The sequence below is a fragment of the Haliotis cracherodii genome, unplaced genomic scaffold (assembly GCF_022045235.1).
Source record: "Haliotis cracherodii isolate W230 unplaced genomic scaffold, xgHalCrac1.p SCAF_15, whole genome shotgun sequence".
In the NCBI taxonomy this organism is placed as follows: domain Eukaryota; kingdom Metazoa; phylum Mollusca; class Gastropoda; order Lepetellida; family Haliotidae; genus Haliotis; species Haliotis cracherodii.
The window spans coordinates 5,618,079-5,637,537 of record NW_027266270.1 but is presented as its reverse complement, the minus strand read 5'-3'; the positions used below and the strand labels follow the sequence as shown (position 1 = coordinate 5,637,537).

Genomic DNA, 19,459 nt, shown 5'->3' with positions numbered 1-19,459 from the left:
CTTGAAATAAATTATTGTTAAAACCTTTTAATGTGCTCAACTATCTGAACAAATATGCTACACTACGTCCTCCAGTTAAACATTACTTCTTTGATAGGCATTTAGAAGATGGAGTACAAAGTAAGGATAGGATTTTTGGCTTTATGTAATAGAGTAGTTGTTCAAAAATAAATCCTATCCTTACTTAGATAAAGATTCGTCCTCGCCTTGTACTGCGCACTTGACTGCCTGACGTGGGCATTTCCTTAAGACAAGTCTTTATGACCAGGTCATGAACTTCTCTTTCATGTTTGTTTTTTAGTCCAAGCAACTTTTAAATTATATTAATCTATTTTAAATGTAAGTTAAAAAAAACACTCCATATGATACTTAACAGTTTAAGAGGAAGTAATGACGCTGAAATACTCAACACAGTGAACATGTTTCAATACACGTTTTATTGTCTACAAATTCTATTTATTATTATTTATTTGTTATATTTACTAAATACGTTTATATTCATATGGCATTAAATTATTTGGTAATGTAGATATTAATTAGACATCAACCGCCGTCATATAGCTGGAATATTACGTTAAAAAACAAACAAAACAATATTGCATCAACAGAGGATGCAGGGTAAATGTCTTTAAAAACATCATCACTCAGAAATCAATTATGTATTCTGTGTGTGTTTTCTATATTATGTTATCGAACTATTCGAAATTAATCTGTGTGGCCAAAGCGTACAGAAAGTTTTTTTCGAATTACATCTTTGTTTGATATTTTGGCAATTATATGCACATATGATAATTTTTTAAAGCACATTTCAACATTGGAAAACTGTTTTAAATTCCTTCAGTGTTTATCAAGCGATCGACGGTCTCAAATTACTAGTCGGTCACCGAAGAAATCTCCCAAGTCGTGTTATACTATACGTATTAATCAATCATAGTTTATATCATTATTTGTTTAGAAACTTAAACCACGTGTATCCTTTACGACCACGACAAATATAAGCTGTATCACGTGACGTCATGCACGTCACAACACGCGACGTCAAACTGTCCAGACAACAAATTTACAACGGCGGAAAATCACAGACTGTCTGTTAGCTTATTTGATATAAATGCAGTTGGCAACTTCATTGAACGAAAAGATGAAGCCATTGCTGACATTACAAAAGACACATCATGTAAAGGTTAAAGATTTTCAAAAGAGTATCTTAGATAAATGGAGAGTACACTCCACATAAATAATTTATGAATCTAATATTAATATAATAATACTCATAAATGCATTCACTGTACATAAGTGAATATGAAACTTAAAGTCAGTGAGAGCATTTTTTAAAATCATTTATCAGGTGAGGTGGTGGTGGTGGTGGTGGTGGTGGGTGGGTGGGTGGTAAGGTGTCTTGTTCAAATTGCTGGCGGTCTGGCATAAATCTTCAATTGGGTTCATGTCAGGCGATCGCCATTGCCTCGGGAAGATGGTCACAGTAACCTGATGGCGTACATCTTGATCACTTGCCTGTCCGATCAAGACTCGATTATTTACATACCGCCGTCATACAGCTGGAATATTACTGAGTGCGTCGTCAATTAGAAGACAAGACAAAACAAAACCGAATCTTGAACCACGCTTGTGTACTTCCAGGTTACTTAACGTCATGTCATTCTGTATGTTCCAGTTTACACTTGCAGGTCACTTAACGTCATGTCATTCTGTATGTTCCAGTTTACGCTTGCAGGTCACTTAACGTCATGTCATTCTGTATGTTCCAGTTTACGCTTGCAGATCACTTAACGTCATGTCATTCTGTATGTTCCAGTTTACACTTGCAGGTCACTTAACATCATGCCATTCTGTATGTTCCAGTTTACACTTGCAGGTCACTTAACGTCATGTCATTCTGTATGTTCCAGTTTACGCTTGCAGGTCACTTAACGTCATGTCATTCTGTATGTTCCAGTTTACGCTTGCAGATCACTTAACGTCATGTCATTCTGTATGTTCCAGTTTACACTTGCAGGTCACTTAACATCATGCCATTCTGTATGTTCCAGTTTACACTTGCAGGTCACTTAACGTCATGTCATTCTGTATATTCCAGTTTACACTTGCAGGTCACTTAACATCATGCCATTCTGTATGTTCCAGTTTACACTTGCAGATCACTTAACGTCATGTCATTCTGTATGTTCCAGTTAACACTTGCAGATCACTTAACGTCATGTCATTCTGTATGTTCCAGTGCGTATTGGCAGGTCACTTAACGTCATGTCATTCTGTATGTTCCAGTTAACACTTGCAGATCACTTAACGTCATGTCATTCTGTATGTTCCAGTGCGTATTGGCAGGTCACTTAACGTCATGCCATTCTGTATGTTCCAGTGCGTACTGGCAGGTCACTAAACGTCATGCCATTCTGTACGTTCCAGTGTGTTCTTGCAGATCACTTAACATCATGTCATTCTGTTTGTTCCAGTGCGTACTGGCAGGCCACTTAACGTCATGTCATTCTGCATTTTCCAGTGTGCACTTCTAGGTCACTTAACGTGATGTCATTCTGCATTTTCCAGTGTGCACTTCCAGGTCACTTAACGTCATGTCATTCTGCATTTTCCAGTCTTCTGCCCGAGCACCTCGGCGACTACGTGTACCGCTTGTAAGACCACGTATGAGGCAGCTAGGGACGCTGCGAGCGCCACCGATCCTGAAAAGTGCACGTAAGTCAGCATCATTAAACCTATGTACAGTAAACTACGGTTATAAAGAACTCAAAGGGACCACTAATTTCAGTTCGTTATAACCGTAGTTCGTTACAAGCATATATACAGGATATCCAGCAAATGACCGGGACAAAAAAGGTTCGTTATATCCGTCTGTTCGTTATAAGCGTGTTCGTTATAAACGTAGTTTACTTTATATTGAAACTCCTGTACCCTATGACACCAGTATATCGTTGAATACTCCTTTGAATATTGCTCCAGGGGCACGGGTGGCTAAGTCGTCTAAGGCGCCGCAATTCGCTGTGCAGAGTTGCGTCCCTTGGACACGCCAGAAACCTACGATTGTGGGTTCGAATCCCGGTTAGCCCCGATTATGTTTCTAGGTTTGTCAGCACCATACCCGTGCTCGTGGGTTTCGCCAAAGTGGTAAACGCCGGTGTATTTGCTTGTTGCATTAGGTATTTAGGATATCTGGCTTAAATCATAATGATCAAACTACACGTAAAATATAAGCTGTCAACCGATCTCGAGGGGTATATGCTGTGATATATCCAGTGTATGAGCCAATGTACCCCGAGCGTTAGATGGCAGCGAATTTATCTAACCGAGATTCATTTATACAGGTTCGGAATATATGTCCGCAAGTTTCACGGAGTTAGGAAAACGTGTAGCGGAAGACGCATACGAACGAGTCACTTCCTTTTACCGAGTGATTTCAGATAAACATCGGTTCATTTCAGAAACTCAACGATACTCATGCGAGATAATCTAGTAACCTAAAAAGTGTTCCGAATTGATTTCTCAGCGATCTAATTTTATCTTGTACTTAGAAGTCTCAGAAAGAATCTCTTGAAAACCACATTTGCTACATCTTTAAGATTATCTCAATGCAATGTTATGGAACAGAGGCTAGCCCCGTACCATTATAAGTGGTTGTCAAGGCACCAGCATCCGCTTATGTGAAGAAATGAGGAAACTTTCTGACATCTATTCGACATTTAAAAGATCTGTTCTTCATTATTTTAGAAAATTTCTTGTTTTGACTTTGCATGTGTTTAGTGAGCATTTTTTCAAATATTTGAATTAGGCGTCTGCTTGAATTAGGCGTCTGCTTGAATTAGACGTCCGCTTGAACTGGGCGTCTGCTTGAATTAGGCGTCTGCTTGAATTAGGCGTCTGCTCTGGCAACGGACTTGCTCATGATTTAGTAACATTTTCTCTAAACGTTCGAGAAATCAGCCGAATTGTCGTTTATGCTGCCTATATATTTAAAAAAAAACCCAGAAAAGCAATGGGAACTCGTGTGTGTATGTCCCATCCCTTTTCTGTCCATCTGCCTCCCTCTCTGTCCATCTCTCATTTTCGCACTGTGTGTGTCTCTCTCTATCTGTCCTTGTCTCTCTGTGTGTCTTTCTCCTCTCTGTATGTCTCTCTCCCTGTCTCGCTCTCTCCTATCTCTTTCTTTCTTTCTGTGTCTCTCCCTCTCTCCTCTCTCGGTGTCGCTGTGTCTTTCTCTGTCTCACTCTCTATGTCTCTCTGTCTCACTCTTTCCTCTCTCTGTATCTGTCTCTGTGTGTGTCGCTCTCTGTGTGTGTCTCTCTCTGTGTGTGTCGCTCTCTGTGTGTGTCGCTCTCTGTGTGTATCTCTCTGTGTGTGTATCTCTCTGTGTGTGTATCTCTCTCTGTGTGTGTCGCTCTCTGTGTGTATCTCTCTCTCTGTGTATCTCTCTCTGTGTGTGTCGCTCTCTGTGTGTGTCGCTCTCTGTGTGTATCTCTCTGTGTGTGTATCTCTCTCTGTGTGTGTCGCTCTGTGTGTGTGTCTCTCTGTGTGTGTGTCGCTCTCTGTGTGTGTCACTCTCTGTGTGTATCTCTCTCTGTGTGTATCTCTCTGTGTGTGTATCTCTCTCTGTGTGTGTCGCTCTCTGTGTGTATCTCTCTCTGTGTGTATCTCTCTGTGTGTGTGTCGCTCTCTGTGTGTGTCGCTCTCTGTGTGTGTCGCTCTCTGTGTGTATCTCTCTCTCTGTGTATCTCTCTCTGTGTGTGTCGCTCTCTGTGTGTCGCTCTCTGTGTGTGTCGCTCTCTGTGTGTGTCGCTCTCTGTGTGTATCTCTCTCTGTGTGTATCTCTCTGTGTGTGTGACGCTGTCTGTGTGTGACGCTGTCTGTGTGTGTCGCTCTCTGTGTGTGTCGCTCTCTTTTTCTCCCTCTCTCCCATCTCATTCCTCTCTGTGTCTCTCCCTGTATGTCTGACTCCTCTCCCCCCCCCCCCCCCCCCCCCCCCCCCTCCCCCTCTCTTATATACTGAACCAAATTAAAAACTTCATAATCCTAAAGTTTTAACATTTTGACCAGTTATCATTGTGGGCCCTTATTGTGTATTTAAACAGAAATGGCCACGTATTGTCTCAGATAGCACCTATTTTTGTGCAGGTGAATCGATCAAAATCATGTGCACAGCACTACAGTAGCAAAAGTGTTTTTTCACGTGCAACTGGTCACATGGCCATAATACCGCACGTGTTTTCAGCCATACTTGTTAGCAGTCATTAACAAAAAAAGAAAAACACAAGAAAACAAAAGTCTTTACGGCCATTTGTCATGCAACGCCTTTCAAATGTTCAACGTGAACGTGCCATCGGCATGTTGCAGACGGGAACGTCCGTAGCTGAAGCCGCAAGGACGATGGGTTGTAGTCGACGGACTGTTTATGATTTACAGACGCGTCTACAGCAAACGGGTTCCACCGCTGATCGCCCTCGGCCAGGTCGACCACGTGTGACGTCACATGTAGAGGATCGTCAGATTGTCTTACGTCACCTCCGTAACCGATTTTTGATGGCTACATCAACCAGAAATGAACTGTGTAGGGGTAAACTGAGTGCGCAAACTGTTTGAAACCGTCTGAGAACTGCTCACCTTCATGCACGACGGCCATACTGCGGGCCGATTCTGACTCAATTACACAGACGTCAACATCAATTGTGGGCACAGCGACACTTACGATGGACTCAGAGTGGGTGTGGAGGCGTCGTCATGAACGTTGCGCCCAGTGTTGTGTACAGGAAGTTGACAGATTTCGAGGCGGAAGTTTCATGGGGTGGGGTGCTTTCTGTTGCAATGCACGTTCCAGGCTTCTTGTCATCCGTTGTAACCTCAACACTGCTGCTTACCGCGACCAGGTACTGGCAACGGAACTTCTGCCTTTTATGGCAGCACATGGACCCAGTTTGATCTTCCAGCACGACAATGCCAGACCCCACACAGCAATTTTGACAAGGAATTCCTTCAGAATGCGGGAGTCAACATCATGGACTGGCCGTCAAGGTCTCCCGACCTCAATCCCATCGAACACGTCTGGGATGCTCTTGGCAGAAGTCTGCGCACTCTCCAGAACCAACCACAGAATTTGCAAGATCTTGGCACCATTTTGCAGCAACAATGGCGTCGTCTTCCCAATCATGTATTCACAAGCATCACAAGGTCCAGGCGGAGGCGTTGTGTGGCAGTTGTCAACGCACATGGTGACCATACACGCTACTGAACTTGTGTGCCATCAAATTCTCGTGCTGGCTTGTGTGCCATCAAATTCTCGTGCTGGGGACTTATGATTTAAACTGTTGATGTTATTACCGAATACCGTAGCTGCTTGGAACAAATTATGGTTACCACCGTTAATTAAAATCCTTCTTTGGACATTAATGATTAAAAATTACCTTCTCTGATACATTTGTCCGTTGTATATCATATATGGGATTACTTTTAAAAATGTGAAGTTTTTAATTTGACTCGTCGGAGATATATCATGTCCTTGTACAGTAAAGTACGGTTATAACGAACTCAAAGGGACTACTAATTTTAGTTCGTTATAACCGTAGTTCGTTATAAGCATATATACAGCATAACTACAACAAATAGTCGGGACCAAAAAGTAAGTTCGTTATATCCGTCAGTTCGTTATAAGCGTGTTCGTTATAAACGTAGTTGACTGTATATCATTGAGTGTTCTAGAATGTTTTTATTTTTTGTGTGTGCAGTGCCCTGCAGGAGTACTTGACCTGTCTCGAGACGTCGGCTAAAGATGACGCAGGATGCCCACTGGCCGCAGCAGATGCCACACAGATCGACACCGATTACAGCGGTGCTTCTTGCTGTAAGGAGACAGATATATACCACAACCAACTACCTTGAAACACAAACTAAATCATTGCCGTTTTCATCATATGTGTATTAGGCTGAACATCTCATTTTCCCCTTTTAATCTTTCGTACATCTCTTAATGGGAATAATAACTTTTTAAACAAAATACTTCAGTACTTTGATCTTACCTCCTATATCAAACGTACATGCCGTCATACAACTGAAACACCTTTCGAATCGGCGTTAAACCAAACTCACCCACTTCAATGTAAATAACATGTACTTAATTATTTGTTCAATTTTTGCGTAGCGTTCACGGATACCTGCCTCTGTCAGAAGGTGTTCTGGGAAACTGACCAGAGCGCCGATGCAGCTGCAATTTGCACGTAAGACATTATTGTTTAAACTCAGACTGATGGTGCTACTCTTGAGGAGTCCGGGTTAAAACACGCCTCCGGCAATAACAGGCAATACGATGTCATGGAGTTATGGAAAAGCATCTTTGGTTAGAGTGTATAAACTTCCAACCACGATCATAATAAACACTGATGGGCCTTTCAAATCATCCTATATTTATCGCAGCAACCATGTATGGTTATTGATAATTCTAGCTTGAATTTTGAAACTATTTGATTCTGATCAAAACGACGAGTAGGGGTTTATCGTACAATAAAACACCGCAGGGAGAATAATACATGAGGGGCGCAGCGACGGGTGGTTTATTCTCCCTGCAGTGTTTTATTATATGAGATATCCACCTTATGTTCAGCCTCTTTAAGGATGATGAAGAAAGGTACAAGCTTTACAAATATTTACCCGTATTTTAATAATGGTGACTCCCTCAAAAGAATCCGACCTCGGCAATGTCGTACAAGTCCATTTTATGCACAGGTGGATATTTCTTTCATATTCTCACAATCCTTACGTCGATTACCTGTACCTTTTCTCCCAATGACAACCTTCTCTCCCGTTTTTGGATGAAATCGTTAGGCCATCGGTTTTATCTGCGTTGCCCAGTTACATCTACGGGGAACAACTCACGAGACACTGCCCTCTAAAAAATAACGTCGTACAATTTACGACGTCATCTTATTGCGATCCCAGGTTCGAACCTCCAGAAATGACGTCATGATAGAAGTGTTTATCGTGAAATAAACAACAGTGCATTCTTCATTGTTCTTTGCGATTTACATATGGTGTACTAGTATATGAATGTTAAAAGTTACGCTATTTCCATAGTGCCGCCCAGGCTTACATCGTTTGTCTGAAGGGGAAGACTGCAGCGACCTGTGATGGGTCCGGCGTAATGGCTCTGGCTACTGGTGTCGAGGCAAGGATGACCGTTCTCACAACAGACTGTGGTAAGTTCCCTATTCGTTTCATGCAGATTTCAAGGATGTGATAGGGTAAATTAAAGCGACAGAATGAATCACTAACGAATGGTGATGATACCAGGTCTTCGCTTGAAGGTGAACGAATCCTGCCCCACGAATGTCCCCTGTCACAAACACATGGATTGGCAAGTCAATCGTTCACCTGAAAAATACCACGGGAACATAGGGAATTGCATCAGATATAATTTTTGTCACTGATGCGTCAAATTTTGAAATGTCTTCCTCGTGTCTACCATGAAACGGTTTTGAATACTCTAACCCCATTCGTCACCACTCGCCACTCTCCGTAACCTGCAAGAAGACTTGTCCCCCTATCGATGAATGTTATGTGCGAAAATACGACAAACCAATCAGAATGCGCATATGATTTCAAGTTCTTCGTCAAAGAATCCCTCAGAAATAATTTCTGCTTTTACATATGTCTTGCATCTAAAAATATACCCAAGACACAGTTAAATGTGTTCAATCATACTATATAATTTCGCATGTCCTGATGTGCTTTTAATTGCATCTGAAATATAAATGATATGTGGGGAAATATATGTGAACCATTGCGCAACGAGTTGACAATTGTTTTATTTATGCCCGTTTGCACTAAGACGGAATCCGGTTGCAAAAATGGCCACGAGAGGGGCACGAGTCGCTATTCGGCTTGTCACGGAATAACACGAGTTGGTCACGAATGACTGTAACCCTTATCAAACAACTTTTGAACAAGAGCCGTTTGGCGCCCTTTCGAAATCTTCACATTTGCTGTTCACTTACCTTGCGGTGTTCTTTATTGATGGGTAGCTTAGTGGTTGAAGCTTTCACTCATCACGCCGAAGCCCGGGATTATGCCTCACATGAGAATAAGGTGTGAAGCCTATTTAGGACACAATCGGCTTTCTTTCCTCATCCGAGACGATATGGCATAATTGAAATGCTGTTATGAGCTAACTCATACCATAGTTGGGGGAATTGGCAGCTCAGTCGTCTGAGGTGGTATGGGTTCGAACCTCGGTTTGCTCTGAATATGTTCATAGTTTTTAAGCACCATCCCCCTGCTCGTGGGTTCCGTCAAAGTGTCTAAGACTCCAAACTTTGTAAGCAGTGATATAACTAGAATACCGTTAAAATCAAACTCTACCCGTGAAGATCCAGAGTAGAATAGCAGCCCATGCTTGCCGTAGGAGGCGACTAACGGGATCAGGTAGTCAGGCTCGCTGACTTGGTTAATGCATGTCATCGGATTTCGATTGCGTGGGTCGATGCTCATGATGTCAGTCACTGGATTATCTGGTTCAGACTCGATTAATTGCAGAACGCCGTCACATAGCTAGAATATTGCTGAGCGTGGCGTTAAACAACAAACAAACAAACAATCACTCTAACCTGCATTGTAGTTAATTACTCTGATATTGCACGCCCATGCCCATGGTCCTTTAACGTTGTAGGTATATTGTGAATTGCAGAAAGATTGTACGTACCCCTAAACAATGTAAGGTTGAAAGTGACATATTTTAAGTAGAAGTAACACAGTCAATAAGATATTTCCAGGGTATCGTTTTCTTACCAAAATATCAAACAGTCCATGTCCATTATATTGTATTTACAAAGGAAATGTTATATAAAATTTGGTGTAACTTTTTATCAGTTATCACAACCGCCTGCCAGTGTGAGATCGACGCTGCGAAAGCTGACATCTCCGACGATACTAAGAAATGCACGTGAGTATGCACATGAAGAGATATGATGAAAGCTGGCACTAGAGGATGTCAGGTAACATCGACTAAAACAGCATTCAACGCAAACACAAATACGGCGTGTTTCGAGTGTTTCGGGTTTTTATGAAAGATGTTTTACTATTGCTTTATTTGGAAATATTAATGAAAAATATTGCCTTTATAGCCTCTTCATTGTGTTTGTTTGTTTGTAGTTTGACGCCGCACTCAGCAATATTCCAGCTATACGACGGCGGTCTGTAAATAATCGAGTCTGGACCAGACAAACCTGTTATTGACATCATGAGCATCGATCCATGCAATTGGGATCGATGAAATTCATCAACCAAGTGAGAGAGCCTGACCCCCCGATTCCGTTAGTTGCCTCTTACGACAAGTATAGTCGCCTTTAGCGACAAGCATGGGTTGCTGAAGAGCTATTCTATCCCGGATCTTCACGGGTGCTCTTCATTGTGAAAGGGCGCACGGGTGGCCCAGTCGTCGAAATCGACGCGATTCGCTGTGCAGAGTTGCGTCCCTTGGGCATGCCAGAAACCTATGATTGTGGGTTCGAATCCCAGTTCGCCCCGATTATGTTTCTAGGTTTGTCAGCACCATACCCTCGTGCTCGTGGGTTTCACCGAAGTGGTAAACGTCTAAGACCTGTATCACTTCGGGCTTTCCTCCTACAATTAACTTACACGCCGCGATATAACTGGAATACTGTTAAAAGCGGCGTTTAACCCAGCTCACTCACTCACTCACTCATTGTGAAAAATACCCTAATGTGATGTAGATAGCCACAAGAATCCAACAATGTATAACCTTCCTGTGATTCTGCGCAGAACCTACCAAAACAAGTCTTGAATATGGTCTGGCCTTCTTCATTTCACCTGACCTATCAGGTGATGAACGTATATCAGTGCACGGAAATGCTTTGATTCGATAAGCACTGACGTCATGACAAGTTGTGCCTGTCACTGAATGGATTTAGGGTATTAAGTGTTAAATTGAAAATACCTCGAGATCGTAAAGGTATATCATCTGAGCTAGTTCCCTATCATGCAAACACGCCTCTACTTGAGGCTATACATTCTGTTCACAAGTTGCACATTGTAAGATGTTCACCCACTAACTGCCCACGTTTAGTTGTGTCACTTGCTCAGTGATTTCGTGAAACGTGAAGATCCGGGGTAGAATAGGCCTCCAGCAACCCATGCTTGCTGTAAAAGGTGACAACCGGGATCGGGTGGTCAGGCTCGCTGACTTGGTTGATGCATGTCATCGTATCCCAATTGCGTAGATCGATGATCATGTTGTCAATCACTGGATCGTCTGGTCCAGACTTGATTATTTACAGACCACCGTCATATAGCTTGAATATTGCTGAGTGTGGCGTTAAACAACAAACAAACAAAACAAACAATCACTGCGTTGGTGCTTCAGAGCTTACAAGACCCAGTATGCCTGCGTGTACTCTCTGGCCACGGCTCCGTGTGTGTCAGGAACTACCATCACCACTCTACAGACAACTGCAGCAGCATCTGTAACGGGAGCCACATCATGCGGTAGGTATTGAAAGACCCGGGTTCGATTCCCGACATGGGTACAATGTGTGAAGCCCATTTCTGGTGTCCCCAGCCGTGATATTGCTGGAATATTGCTAAAAGCGGCGTAAAACCATACTCACTCACTCACTCAACTGCATTTAAGTGTCCAAGACAAACTGTTTGAGACCATAACACCATGTCTTTAGAAACATACATCTCAAGTGAACAATTTATATATTTTTGTAAAACATGAGGACAAATTGTTTTTGGAGCATTTTGGGGAAGATATTACTGTATTTTCCTAAATCCCAGAACATCGTTGGAGTATCACGTGGGATTGAGTGAGTGAGTGTTTTGTAACGCCACAGTTGGCAATGGTAAAGGTGTGTCATGGCGGCTTTTCAGAGGTCGATTCTGGACATTGTAAACCGTGATACCACATGCAACGACGCACGCCACGAGGTTATGACGACACGTTGGTTGACAGGTCTGCTTGACCAATCGATTACAATTGTAGTCGGCTGTAATGACGAGAGCGGCTGTCGGTTGGCCTATTGGTTAAAGCGCTCGGTCGTCACGCCGAAGACCCTGGTTCGATTCCCGACATGGGTACAATGTGTGAGCGAGTATGCTTGTCGTAAGAGGCGATTAACAGGATCGGGGGGTCGGGCTCGCTGACTTGGTTGATGCATGTCATCGTATCCCAATTGCGTGGATCGATGCTCATGATGTCAATCACTGGATTGTCTGGCCCAGACTCGATTTTTTTACAGATCGCCGTCATATAGCTGGAATATTTCTGAGTGAGGATCTAGAGAGGGGTCCAAGCGGTCCGTGGTAGGCATTAAATTACCTGAGGGAGAATTTGGATATTGTGGACCCCTCTCTATTACAAATGCAAGATCCGCCCTTGGTGTAGTTGGTTTGTCTATTTTTTTCATTTGTGATTTTCTTCCAATAATATTTCTGTATTTCATTTTTTCATAAATGCATGTCATGTTTCCAATGCTTCATGGCTGTAACAATGCGTCAATTTTACTGGACTTATATGTGTGTGTTCTCTTCTCCCCATTTCACAGCATTTGACGACACGTGTGTGTGTCAAAGAGCATACGACGCCGCCACAAAAACAACTGACGCCGAAAAATGCACGTAAGTGGTCTATTCTGATATCCCAGGCAGTCTAACAACGAGTCATTGACAATTCGTCGAGTTACTGGTGATTGAACGTGAATGATAACAGATGATAAATCCGTTCAGAACATAAGATCTACATTATCCTAATTAGGACAACGTATTTTGATGGTGACCATGGATACCTAGTTTATCCAGTTTCACTTTTTAAAGAAACCAACCACATCCCTTCTGTGCTATATATTCCTTTTCCGTACACCGTAAGTCACTGGGAATATACAACCGTCATTAATATAAGTATTAAATATACTCTATTCCGTTCATCGAGGGGCCGACGGGTAGCCTAGTGGTTAAAGTGTTAGTTCGTCACGCCGAAGACCCGGTTTCGATTCCCGACATGGATACAATGTGTGAAACCCTTTGCTGGACTATTGCTAAAAGCTGCGTAAAAACAAACTCACTCACACAGCGTTGGAGATCTTCAGCGATACTGCCTGTTGCACGTCCCAGGGCGCTCTTATCCGCCTAGAGGCCTCGCAACCTGTCTCCACACTATTCCCATTCTTTGTCGGTGAGGAAGCACGGGTGGCCCAGTCGTCTGAGGCGCCGCAATTCGCTGTGCAGAGTAGCGTCCCTTGCACACTCCAGAAACCCTTGGTCGTGGGTTCGAATTCAGGTTCGCCCCGATTTTGTTTCTTGGTTTATCAGCACCAAGCTCGTTCGTGTGGGTTTCGCCAAAGTTGTAAACGTCTGAGACCTGCATCACTTCCGACTTTCATCACATATTAAGCTGACATGCCACGATATGACTGGATACACAGTTCAAAGCTGTGTGAAAACCCCTTCTCTCACCCTCCCTTTGTGAGTGATCGGTTAGTAATCAGGGGATGTCTCAACGAGATGTCCTTGTTTTATTTGTTGTTGAACGCCGCAATATTCCAACCATAAGACGGCGGTCTGTATCATAAGTTTGGTAGTCGTAAGCTCTGAAAGACTAACGCAGTGTTTGTTTGTTGTTTAACGCCGCGCTCAGCAATATTCCAGCTATATGACGGCGGTCTGTAAATAATCGAATATGGACCAGACAATCCAGTGATTGACATCATTAGCATCGATCGTCGCAACTAGGACACGATGACATGCATCAACCAATTCCATTTGGTTAGTCGCCTCTAACGACAAGCATGGGTTGCTGAAGACCAATTCTAAGGGGTATCGAGATGTTCCCATGACATACAGCAGAAGAGTGGGTACATTTGCGTATCTTAATTAAACTCAGCCACTAGCCGTTTTGTGCTTTAGCGTGTCCTTTATCGATCCTCCAAAATCCAGCTTTATTTACAGATTTGTGTATCATTTTAATGGTTTTCTACAGTGCTCACAAAGATCAGCTGAGTTGCCTGAGAACTTCAAAATCAGCAGGCTGTGACGGCACAACCTCCAAAAGCGCAGTAGCGACGGCTTCAGAAAGTGCACGAGAACTGTTGCCCGTGGCCGACTGCCCAGGTAGGTACTAAGTTCCATTGAGGTAAGTGTGGTGGGGTAGCCCTGTGGGTAAAGTGTTAACTCGTCACGCTGAAGGCCCGGGTTCGATTCTCCACATGGATACAAGGTGTGAAGCCCATTTCGGGTGTCCCTCGCCGTGATATTGCTGGAATATTGCTACAAGCGGCGTAAAACCATACTCACTGAGGTAAAGCTGTCTTGTCATGAATGTAACACCACACAAGATCATGCTCCGTAGTTCATTCGAGGGGGCCTCGGGTGGCTTAGTGTCCAGTGTGAAATAACGTCCTTTGGGGGTGCCAGAAACGTGTGATCGTTGATCGAGTGGTATAATAAATATTATCTCTGTAACATTAAAGACATAGGGAATCTCACCCCAATGTCTTTTGATATCAAATATATCAACACGAGTTTTATATCAACGAGTGTTGATATATTTGATATAAAAAGACACTCGGGTGAGACTTTATTTATCATTTAACATAATTCTTCCAACTTTTTCAGTTTGTTTACAGTAACAAGCAGTGTCTTAAGTATAAAAAGTAGTGCTAACAGCTTCAGTAGCAGAGTCATAAGTGATGTTATTTGATTGTGACGTCATGGTAATGACGTCACAATGGTCTGTAAAGTATTGTGATGCAATTTCATTGCAGCGATATCAACAATGTAGATATCGCTTGATCTCACCTAAGCGATATTTCCTGTGGCAGCCAGTTTTGGATTATAAATTATATTTTCAACTGTAACCTCTGACTGAACCAGTTGGAATTAGAATTTATCGCAGAGCAACGATTTAACAGCTTCTTAATGTTTACAGCTCTGACTGCTTCGTGTCAGTGCGAGGTTGACGCCGCCAAAGGAGACGCCGCTACTGACGCCAAATTCTGCACGTGAGTAGAGCGCCGTGGGTTAGTTAGTTTCCAGTGTGCTAACACGTCATGCTATTTAACACCCTACCGCAGGCGACTCACTCGAATTGTCATCAGTAGCATCTACGCTAAATGTACATGTTAATGTGCAGGTGAGGTGAAATGGAGTTTATTGCACTTATATACCGACGTGCATACACGTGTGTCTGTGTGCGTGTGCGTGTGCGTGTGTGTGCGTGTGTGCGAGAGAAATACCTTGCCGCAGTTTAACATGAATACCCCCCTAAGACACAGTGTACCAACTCCGAGCCGACCAGCCCCTTAATGCAGGGCGCCGAGCGCCGACAGGTTAACTCAAGTGTTCAGATTTACCATGGGAACATGGGAACATATGGTATAAGTAAACGTAGAGAACCTGATATTATTTTGTCACATGTCCACCATGAACATTTTGAAGGATTCACTGAGGCCTTGAGTGTTGTAACGCTGTTCAAACTACTTTTGAGCAAGAATCGTATGATGCTCTTTGAAATCATAGAAATAGCATTTTCGATTGTTCCTCAAAATCTGTGAAATTTGTGCATCAAGAACCGGAGGTGCTGGAATGGTATTTGACATGAGGGGAAAGTTGACTATGACTATGACTATGACCATGAAAGGTTTCATTGGCCTCTTCTATTTCTAGCTCCGCTGGGGAATCAGTGAATGGAACGTGGCTCGTATATAATTATTGAACGGTATCAGGTCGTCGACTTTCCCGAAGCTTAAGTTAAACCTCTTGTCCAAATTGATTTTGCCAATTCGAGCAGAGAGTCCGATGCATAAGCATAAAGACACAGATGACCAAGGAGGGAGCACAGTTGGTGCGACTTGGGATGTCTACGTCTTGCCGAAATGTCCTGTCCCCAGACTGTACATAGATGTTCTTTAAGAGGGATTCCAGCATTTCACACATTGAAAGATGACATTTGCTTTCATTTTTTAAAAATATTGTCCGATTTGTTTCACATCGTAAAACACGAAATGGCATTTTGAATACACCTATGGTCCTCCATGAAGGACCTGGCATATTATAAAGGAATGTGCCTTTGTCGAGGACAGAGACAGCAGAAAACAATGTTGTGGATAGCTGCATTCATCTGTGTTGAGAAAATAGATACGAAATTTGGTAATGTGGTACCGGAGTCAGATTTACCATTTGTCAGTGCTTGCTGTGTTGTTCTCCTGCCAGGACACCTTGGACCGCGTTCCTCAAAGCGACCGTCAATCGCAGATCAAATCATAAGTTAAGACGTCGTAACGCCAAGATAACTATGTTTGTTTGTTTGTTGTTTAACGCCGTGCTCAGCAATATTCCAGCTATATGACGGCGGTCTGTAAATAATCGAATCTGGACCAGACAATCCTGTTAGTGACATCATGAGCATAGATCTTCGCAATTGGGATACGATGACATGCATCAACCAGGTCAGCGAGCCTGACCACCCGATCCCGTTAGCCGCCTCTTGCAACAAACATAGTCGCTTTTTACAGCACGCATGGGTTGCTGAAGACATATTCTAACCCGGATCTTCACGGGTTCCAAGGTATCTCTGAGGAACGTCAGTAATATGTTTCTGCGACTCTTACGTTAACCATGGAGAACATGGATTATATTCTGCCTGGAGTTTCCAACTGGTGTCACTAGTTCCAGATCTTGTGGACAGTTTGTATGATAATGCCATTTGCTTTCTACAGTGTGCTGATGACTTTGAAGACATGCCTTAGTGCGATAACAACTGTAACTGAGGCCGGATGTACCTCTGCTATGGCCCAGGCCGCCCTCGCCACTGACACTGCTGCCAAAATAACCGCAGCAGCGTGTAAGTATCTCTGTGAACATTACGTCATAGCCCTGCATCAATGTCGTATAATTAGCTGTGCAGAGTTGCGTCCCTTATGCGGGCAAGGATCCTATAACTATGGGTTCGAATCCCAGATTCGCCTTGATTAGTAGATTATGTTGCTCATTTGCTCACTTTGCAATGATGATCAAAGCTACCTTTTTTGACGTTTTTCAGGTAGCAGTGCTGCATACGTGACCATTGCGATGACGTCTTTGTTCGTGTCAGTTCTTGCTAGCATTATTCTTTAAACGAAGTCCGTCAAGGTTTGACTGTTAGCGTGCTATCATATTCAACCCTCTGTGCCTATTATAAAGTGTGATGCCTGCTTCATCTGGACACTTTAAACAAGATGTTTCAACTAACCAGGGCTCCGTTTCCCCATCTGATGGAACGCCATGTACACAAGCCTGGAAGTGAGCCCGTGACGTTAGCCCGTGAAGTGATGATCCCTATTTTATATTTTTGATACTTAAATCGTTTCTACACCTTCATTTATGTTGACGTTGCATTGTTAGACGAGTTGACCCATTCAAGTAACCATACATTCTCCAAAATATATTCAAAACCACCAAAATGTGACTGCATGGCCGCTGTGTATGACGTGGGATTAAGCAATTGTTACCACTGACAAACAATTTGTGGTCTTGCAAACGATGAGCGCTGAATTCCCATCAAGTGTATTGCTTTTTATTCAAGATTCGGGACAGCTCTGGTAATACTTTTCTAGTTTTACCAATGTTTGACACTCTTGGCTCACAGAATTATGAACTGTTGGTTTCTTGGAAGATTCAACTCACGTGTTCTGTACCTTAATGACGTGTTGAGTTACTGACGGTACACGTTGGTTATTCCACAGAAATAAACGGTACTGTTCACGAACAATCTGTGTTTATTATTAGTTTCTTCACAAGAAAATCATGTCACAATCTGCATTATATACTTCTCAAAACAGGTTAAAGAACACCCACAATTGAAGGCTGTGTGTTGCAATATCCACGAGGCATGACAGATTGATTATTGTCAAATGAAAGAATCGGGTGTACTTTTATATATTTTGAGTAATATATATCAGCCAAGTAAACATGCTCTCACTCATTACCCTTATAAACAATCAGAGGGACTTAAAAAGGTAAAAAAAATCAGTGTAAATATCCGTTATCACGCGAGTGTATTTTAGGATGGTAAATTTTCTGTATCAGGAATGAAAAAATCATGAAAACATTGTGAGTATTCCTATTACATGATTACCCTTCTCCAAACACCTCTGTATCATATATGACCTCTGTATCATATATGTCATATTTGAATTATAGTATCATCTCTCAAAAACGGTAACTAACATTCCTGGAATGTGCAGATTAATATATTACGTCACAATGTCAGTGATTAGTCAGTCGGACAGTGACAACAGTCAATATATTTTCAACTGAAACTTGTCGTTTAGACAGTGGCGTAACTACCATACAGGCAAAATGACAGTTGCCTACATATAATCTTTCAACTTTGTCAGTGATCGCCTTTCGCGGCAATCCATCGGCCCCGAACCGCTAGAGTACTGCCCCCTTATCAAAGGGAAGCTACTCTAGTACATAAAACGTCACATTTGTTAAAGCCAGCCAGGCCTGGCAAAAGTTTCGTAACGGGGTACAACATGCAGTCAGATATTATCCCAAACCAAATGAAAGAAGGTTAAATTTCGGACATATTACGGGCAAATCTATCATGTTAATTCAGGAAATGTCTTAAGTCCAGGGGCCTACATAAGAGGCATAGGAACTGATATCCCTTCCTCGCTAAATTTCTTCGCAATTTATATTTCCAAAGTTGCCTACACTTGTGAAATGCCCCTTTTAGACACTCATTGTCGGTTTATTAGGGTATTATTTCTGAATTGACAACAATTGCCCAGGACCCTTTTTATCGTAGGTTGTTTGTAAACACCATAGTATCAAAATGTTAGAATCGACCATCGGTGATCCGGACAAATATCTGGGATAATAAATCACAGCTCGCGTAGGAAGTCGTTCTTGGTTCTGATTAATGGGACTGTTTACCCAGCTACCACCTTAGTCCCACGTCCGCCTGTCCCGAAATTTGCTAAACGTTCATTAAAACATAACGTCTTTGTTATCATTATAAATTTAATAAGCATAGAATATCATTATCTAACTAAAAGTTTCAGTTGGAACTACATTGCCTCTTGTCACTGTCCGTCTCACTCACCATGTGACGTAATGTATTAAAACGCACATTCTAAGAATACCCTCACCGTTTGTGAGAGATGAGAATACGCTTTCGATGATAGAATTTAAGAATGATATATGGGGGTTGTCAGGACTGTGGTTTGTGGATGGTAAATATCCTGTTTCAGGAAAAAATCACTATGTTGTAAGCTAACCAATGCTCACAACACTGTTCATTCCTAATACATGAGTTTTTCACTCCATAGCATACATGCGTGATAAACTCTATTCGTGTCTTATATAAGGGACAGTTCTTAGAACCCATCAATTTCATACATATGCAAGTTGCATCGCACATTACTTTCAATATTCAAACAACAGAATG

The 19,459-nt window shown here is 42.5% G+C and overlaps 1 protein-coding gene across 1 annotated transcript in view; it reads left to right on the top strand.

Moving 5' to 3' along the window:
• LOC139462637 (pneumococcal serine-rich repeat protein-like) overlaps positions 1 to 19,459 on the top strand; it is a 45,086-nt gene that overhangs the window by 779 nt on the left and 24,848 nt on the right. The window contains exons 2-11 of the mRNA XM_071244470.1: positions 2,613 to 2,712; positions 6,747 to 6,862; positions 7,160 to 7,235; positions 8,089 to 8,210; positions 9,880 to 9,952; positions 11,393 to 11,514; positions 12,576 to 12,648; positions 14,006 to 14,136; positions 14,954 to 15,026; positions 16,743 to 16,867. Of these exons, the coding sequence (XP_071100571.1) occupies positions 2,613 to 2,712; positions 6,747 to 6,862; positions 7,160 to 7,235; positions 8,089 to 8,210; positions 9,880 to 9,952; positions 11,393 to 11,514; positions 12,576 to 12,648; positions 14,006 to 14,136; positions 14,954 to 15,026; positions 16,743 to 16,867 (1,011 nt within the window). The remainder of the gene's footprint in view (positions 1 to 2,612; positions 2,713 to 6,746; positions 6,863 to 7,159; positions 7,236 to 8,088; positions 8,211 to 9,879; positions 9,953 to 11,392; positions 11,515 to 12,575; positions 12,649 to 14,005; positions 14,137 to 14,953; positions 15,027 to 16,742; positions 16,868 to 19,459) is intronic.